Source organism: Limulus polyphemus, unplaced genomic scaffold (assembly GCF_000517525.1).
Source record: "Limulus polyphemus unplaced genomic scaffold, Limulus_polyphemus-2.1.2 Scaffold3577, whole genome shotgun sequence".
NCBI lineage: Eukaryota > Metazoa > Arthropoda > Merostomata > Xiphosura > Limulidae > Limulus > Limulus polyphemus.
The window spans coordinates 66,916-74,887 of NW_013669187.1; the positions used below are offsets into that span (position 1 = coordinate 66,916).

Below are 7,972 nucleotides of genomic sequence, written 5' to 3' on the forward strand. Positions count from 1 at the left end.
TAATTAATAAAAATTAGTTTGTTGTTAATGAGATCATTTTCTATTACGTTTGTTTGTATTAATTAAATTATTTATTTTTTTAGTCTTTAGTTAAACTTATTTTTTTTTTTTTTCTACATCACATTACAGGATGCAATGGAATATGCTGCAGAATCTAAGATGGCTGACATAGCTGAAGAACTTCTGGCCTGGTTCCTGGAAGAGAAGAATTATGAATGTTTTAGTGCCTGTCTGTTCCATTGCTACTATCTTCTACATCCTGATGTAATTCTTGAACTGTGCTGGCGTCATGGAATCATGGATTTTGCCATGCCTTACATGATCCAAGTCATGAGGGAGTACACCACCAAGGTATATCATGATTTAGTGAATGAATTAATTCATTGTGTAGTTTTATTGTTAATCATAAAAAACATGGTAGACATATATTTTCTGAATAGGTTATTTAGCATTGCATTAGTGTGTAGATTTAGGATGAAACTGGTCAAACTTTCTGAAATATTATTGGAGTTACGGATAAGAATGTTAGCATTAAAGAAACCTGGCTGATGATTCAATGTGAATTTATTCATAATTATGAAATGTGTATATAAAAGTGGTTGTCAATAGTATCTTATTGTTTTTGTAAAGGACTAAGGTCTAAAGCTCATATGGTAAAGGGATGTGCACATTAGTATCTGGTACTAGGCACTGAATACAATAGCTATGGTGCTGTGGTGTATTGATTTGTAGCAGTTTATTAGATCAGATTGTGTTCATTAATATGAATTATTTTTATTTTATTGGTATTAACTTGTTTCAGTTCTGATTTATTTAGTTATCTGACTTTTGATCACAATTTCTTGATGATAAGACCACATTGTATGCTGGAACTTTGACAGTAGGGTAATACTGTAAAATGGAACTACTTTACCAACTTCTCTTCAGACTAAGTATGTTAAGAAAACTTGATCTTTCTCATTTTATCAGGAAACTGTAGCAGATTGTTCATCAAAATTATATTTTAAATATCTCCTCTACAGATAACCAGAACTTGACAATACTATACAGTGTTTCCTTTTATAACACTATCTATGTAATGACTGAGACACAAGTTCTGTAAATGTAGCAAAAAGTTTGAATTTCTTGTTCTTCTTTCTTCTGTTTCTTTTTTATTACATGATAATTCAAAATCCAAAACAATGCTGTCAACCAATTTCGTCAAGGTGACATAGTTTTAAACAGAGTATCCGCTTTTATTAGTATTATTAATAACTAGTAGTAATTTTTTTATAAATCATAATTCTAGTGTAAACGATGTTATTATTACCCCTTGAAGTTAGCTTTTTTACAGAAACTTGATGTTCCTTTAAAAAGCTTAAATACAGGGTTAAACAGTAATGACCAGGGAATAATAGATAAAAGAATAAATATTACAGGTGGAAACTCATTGTATTTAGAACTTGGCTATAAATACAACCTTCCTATGTCTGTTGAAAAACTACATTAAAAAAAATAAGTAAAGAAAACACTTTTCAAATAAGGAAGTAAATGTAAGGATGGCTAATATCAATTCTTCAAAAACAATACAAACTCGATAGTAGGGATGGCAGTTGCACCATCACTACATAATACCATGGGCAAGAATTAACATATAGCAATATATATAACTATTCCATCACAATTGAGTTTAATTTATCCTATTTTTGTCTGTTAATTCTTTCAGCACAGGCTTGGTCCCTGGGATTGACCTCATAACCATTTTGTACTTGTTATAGTTTTCATGCTATAACTTTTAAATTAGTAAGTGTATGTTAATGAAATTTGGCAGATTATCAGTAACATTACAATGCCTTCATATGCAAAATATCAAATTTTTTTATCAAGTCTTAAGGTTTGTTAAGCAATGTTTTTCTCGTGTTTTTTTTCTTTCCACATATTGCCTATCCAACATGAAAAGTAATTTTCATTTTAAGATTAAAAATACTTTTATGCATCAGAAAAGTTTCAAATTTCACATGCGAAATCCTTATAATGCTTAGACTGTTATCAAATGTTTCTTAAGAAAAAACTATATTTTATCTGTTATTTTCACTAACGAATCTCTGTACAGGTTTCATAGATTTGACTAATCTTGTAACCACCATAAAAAAAGTATGAAATAAACATAAGTTATGCCTCTTTTGTTCTAGAATAACAACAAATTGTAACACGAAAACATAAATGTTTAGACTAAATAGCTTGAATCTCATAACATTATACATTTATATGTATTTATTATATTGATCTTTCAGCCATACCTGGCTAGCAATACAGAAGTTAAAATGACATGGCACATGTGCTCTCATGTTACAGTATCCAATAATATAAAACTGACCTTTTGTCTACAAAGTGACCTGTCTTGGCTGTGTTTTAGAAGACTTGTATTTTGTAAAATACAGTTACATTTCCATTATTATTCATTATATGTGTATATAGGTTTTTGCTATTTAGAAATAAGTTTTTAAACTTATTATTTATAAAACATAAGACAGTAAATAAAGAAGTAAAGCAAACAATTATCTCTTCTAGTTACAACCTTTGTACTTGGTTGTTGCTTGACGTAGGTTGCTAAGCCTTTTAAAATTTTGCACATGGTGGATATGAAACGAAATAATTTTTTTTTAGATTTTCTATATACATTTGAATAACCAAAAAATCATAAATTACTATATCGATACCATAGAATTCCACTATAATTTATCAAGCTTAGTAACTAATCTGTATTTGGGTCTAAAAAATATGAAATTTCAAGCAAACTAAAGACACAACCTACCTCCTTGAAATTTTGGTTTGATAGAAAGAGATGGTGTCCCAATAGATGAAAATGGCTGAGAAAGCCACTAGGGGACTATCTGAGCTTTCGATTGGTTATTTACATATGATATATAGAATTAAGTGTTTATAAGAGACCGTTTCCAAAAATGGAAAGAGGTGAGTGGGGCCACTGTGATTGATTCATTACATGAGTGACATATCAGCAAACAGAAAAGATACGAGGTTCTTATTTGATATTCTAGCTTCTGAATATTGGTAATTTGAGTTCCTAATTTGTATGAAACTATAGACTTAGTATCTTGACATCATAAACATCTAATTTGAACCAATGCTACATTCAACATACCACGTGACACACAAAAATTGATGTTTAACTGTGTTTTTTAATATTTACCTTTAAATTAAGAAATTAAATAATGTATAATACTAAAATATTAATTACAATCTACAGTTTGATACCAGACTTATTAACATAAATTCATGAAATAGTTATTCAATAAAATTTTGAATATGACTCGACAAACGCAATGACATGGCCTTTGTTCCGAGATCTGTCTGGAGAGGGTTATCATGCTACTACACTGTGTGCCTCTGCTTTTACGTAGTGACGATGGAAATGCCATCCCTACCATCTTGTTAGCATTGTCTTTGAAGGATTGATATTAGCCATCCCTGCACTACTTCCTTTTTTGAAAAGTTTTTATTGTAGCCCATTGCATTGGGTTTTATCAGATTTGCTCTGAATTGGGTCAAAACCAAAGAGTTTATTGGATTTTATTATAAGTAGAAATCATTTAAAACATCATAACATGCTAGTAGTTATCAAATGGTTTTAAGGTAGTAATTTTTAAAAGACAAGTCAGTTGCACATAAATTGTTGAATTCTCATTACTTCATGATATCATTGCAATATTTAAGGTTTTGTTAGCTTTTTTTTTTTATTTAGTGGTCCAATTATGGCCTAGCATTGGTTTAACTTCATTATTTTGCATATTTCATCACTTTTAGAAATACAGTACTCAAAAGATAATCAAGTTCAGCATTGCCGTCATACCGGAAGACTACCTAGTTTGTCTCAGTTCGGCAAACTACTTATTGACTTCTACACAGAGCATAATCTCAAAATATTTGACCAATTTTTTTACCTTACATGGCAATAAACATTATTATCATATATTTCATTCCAGCACACTGCATACATACAAAGTGTTTAATAAAACTATTGTGGGAAAAATTAAGGACTTTTAAAAAGGTTTTACTAGTATTAGGACTTATTTACATATATACACTAGATTTTTACAGGGTTTGCATTCTTCTGACATGGTCCCCTGGTGGTATAGCAATAAGGCTTCAGAGTTACAATGGTAACATCAGGGGTTCGTTTCCCCTTGGTGGACACAGCAGATTGCCTGATGTGGCTTTGCTATAAGAAAACACACACTCTTATGATACAAGGTTAAGTTTGACTTTCATTTAACTTGATAGTGATAGGGACAGTAAAAAATGTGATTACTTTTAGAAACTCTTGTTTAGGGAATTCTGGAAGTGGTGGAAAGCAGCATGGCATATAGCAGTTTATTGAAAATTATTTTTTAATCTTCTGTTATACAGATATTTGCTGATTATAAGCTTAGTTGATAGGTCATTGCTATGGATAGGCATGGGCAATGCTATAAATCTTTTTTATTATGAGCTCGAAAATTTTATAGATAAATTATATTAGAGCATGTAAGAATTTAGTTTGGATGATTCATTATTCAATCAATTCAGAATATGTAGTTACTAAGTTTGGTTACTGTTCTAATGTTCAGTGTTGTAGGTTTCTCAAACCTACTACAACTGTTACAGTACTGTTTACACAGTAAGTTGTGATTTTTTTTTTTTAAGTCTGTGAGACATTTGTTAATCCCAAGTAATAGGCTTGGCCCTTGCATGTAAAGTCCTTGTTACACTGATGTGTCGGTTTATAAAAACTAGCCAATGAATTGTATTCAAAATCTTATGAGTAAGGCAACTCACAGAGGAATGATTCTCCACATTTGAGACATTGAAGTGTGGCTACTCATATCCAAGTCCATTAGAGGTAATGTGATGAAAGATTACTGATTGTGCTAATGTAGAACAGTAACGAAGATGCTCAAAATGAATTACTCAGTAGTCCATGCAAGCTTTGAAACATGTTGTAAAGTGAAACTATTAAGTCTATCACCCAGAAATTGTAAGAGAATTCTGTACTGCAAGCCAGCACATTCACTGTGCACAGGGAGCTCCAAATTGCTTGGTTTGAGGAATGGGCTTCAGTCTATAAGCCATTCATCACAGCTGTGAATTAAAATTGTTGGCTTATGATGCCTTAAGCATCAAAATTGTGGGAAATAATACTGGAAAAACATCACATGGGAGGGGTAGATTCTGCTACCCTTTTTTTTTTTCTTTAAAGATGGAAGCTAGTCTCAATTTTCTTTACACTTGTAACTTGTTTGTGAAAGGAGTGTGGTACTATTTCACCACATGTGTACCAACAGTTTGTGACAAGTATTGGTAGCAAGAGTCCAAGGGTGGTTTCTCCCCCCCATTAAGTCTGAACCCCTGTTGCGAACACAACATCCCTGTGATGAAAATGTGTTGTGAAAATAAGGTTTTAATAATCATCCACTTGTGTAATGGTGCACTGCATTAGTAATTTTTCCTGTCTTTCCATCTTCTTTAGTTGAGAAGCTTCTTTGAAAAATACAGTATTTATTTTTCATGTATAGGTGGACAAATTAGATGAACGTGAAAGTGAAAGATTAGAAGAGTCGGCCCAGAATGATCAAAAACCAATAATTTATGGTAATATACTTTTATTATTGTTATTAATTTGTAAGATGTATCTGAACTACTGCCAAATAATGTTTCAAAATTGATGACAGTAATTGGTATAACTTTATTTTTCAGCTGCTCAAATGTATTTGGATTTGTTGTTCCATTATTATAAAAATGCCAACTTAATTTAAAAACAAATATTTTTCAGAGCCATTAAATATTACAGCTTATTTAAAATGAAAAGAAATTTATCAAACCATTGACATTTAATGTTGAAACGTGATGCACCTGTAAGAAAATACTACTGTAATGAAAAAGAAACTTTAACATTCTACTAATCGAAATACTTTAACCTTAAGATTTATATGGGCAGGTCCAAATAAGTTGTGTGTGTTTGGCATCCACCCCATGAGTACCATACATTCTGTGGCACTTGTGATTATATAATAAGCAACTTTTGCAATGAACTTTGCCATAAGATAGCATGTCAGTAAATCATTTCAATTAAATTATTGTTGATTTACTGAACAGTGAGTATATTGAATGAAATAAATATACCAATATTTTCTGGTGGTTCTTGTTTCTGTGTATTGTGTTTGATTGCTACCTTTTTTTTTTTTTTTGTTGAACATCAGTTTCAAATATAACATTCCTCTTATGACAGTGTGTTGTGAAAATAAGATGTGAATATTAATCTACTTGTGTAATGGTGCACTGCATTAGTAATGTTTTCTTGTCTTTCCATCTTCTTAATTGAGAAGTTTCTTTGAAAAATACACAGTTATAAAAGTAGGTTCATAAAGAATAAAGAAGATGTTTGTTAATAGAAGGTGTAACCATGTACTTAAGTTTAATTTCTTCACGTTTTTAAAGTATGGTCAACATATTTAGATTATTCAACTCTTCTGTTACTCTGTAATAACAAATGATTTATGGGCACTATGAAAGAGGGAAGATGTTGAAAAGATAAGCTGTTATATTGTTATAGATTTTTTTATATTATTTAATATTAATAATATTATTTTTAGTGATTTGGGTTGAATAACAAAAGATTAATTATATTTAGTAAGATTGGGAAATAAAAATAGTAGGGTTAAAGTTTTAAATTAGAGCTTAGTGATATAATCTGTACTACAACATTAGATTAGGTTTAGGACATGTAATTGTACTTTTAGGCTTAGCTGTAATTCTTCTTACTGGTAAATCATAAAACATGTTAAATACATTTGTTGCATATCTGCTTGTTTGTTAATTTCTGGTAGAAATTCTTTCCGAGGAAGTTCAGCGATACAAGTCCTTTCTTAATTAAACCAGTTTATTTTTTCTCGATACACACTTTTAATACACAGTAATTTCACGATCACTATGTTTCTCGTCACTTTAAACTTAACTTTTATAATACACACTACAAATCACAGTGATTCACACACTTTACTTGCCGTCACTACTGTTCTCTTCTTTAATTATCTCTCCCTTGCTGGCTTCTCTGCCAGGCTTATATACTAACAAAGGGGCATCCTGAATGCACTTGGACCTCGCTGATCATTCGAGAAATTTCATGTATGCTAACAGTGCCAAATACACAGTAATTTCACAATCACTATGTTTCTCGTCACTTTAAACTTAACAACTTTTATAATACATGCTACAAATTACAGTGATTCACACTTAACTTACTGTCACTGCTGTTCTCTTCTTTAATTATTTCTCCCTCGCTGGCTTCTCTGCCAGGCTTACATACTAACAAAGGGAGCATCCCGAATGCACTCGGGCCTCGCCAATCATTCATGATCGGTCGAGAAATTTCATGTATGCTAACAGCGCTAAACGTGCCAGAAGCATCACGTGACTTCCACTGTCGTAACACATTGTTTTATTAAACAAATACAATCTAAAGACATTGTTAATTGTCTTTTATGTTTTAAGGATTATCTTTTTTACTTGACTAGTTATTTGTCACTGCTATAAAATTAAATATAAACTTAATTAATTGAGTGTGAACATAAAGTAGTGATAAAAAACTAATATATTTGAATCTAAAACGTTAGGCTTAACAATAACAGTGTTGGCAATATGCTACTAGTATTTACATTTGGTATTGAGTACTTATTTCCAGGCTACAAATACAGTGGTTAAGATTAGAATTGGAGTTAAGCATTCACAGTTTGTTAGGTGTGATGGGTGCAATGAGTGAGTTTTATTTGAGAACTTTGGACTGGTATCTATAGTTTGTATGTTTGAGGCTATCCTAATTAAAGTAGAGGTACTATATAAAGAGAAGAGGTAACTGTGGGAAATGGCAGCAGGACTTCAAGAAGAACTTAAGCTTTTACATGCAAGGGATACATCAGCTAACAATGACTTTCAGGAA

At 31.2% G+C, this 7,972-nt stretch overlaps 1 protein-coding gene across 1 annotated transcript in view; it reads left to right on the forward strand.

Annotated features, from left to right (window-relative positions):
• Nucleotides 1-7,972, forward strand: part of LOC106469623 (clathrin heavy chain 1-like) — an 85,088-nt gene that overhangs the window by 66,321 nt on the left and 10,795 nt on the right. Inside the window, exons 28-29 of the mRNA XM_013930124.1 lie at nt 130-351; nt 5,553-5,628. Coding sequence (XP_013785578.1) covers nt 130-351; nt 5,553-5,628 — 298 coding nt within the window. The remainder of the gene's footprint in view (nt 1-129; nt 352-5,552; nt 5,629-7,972) is intronic.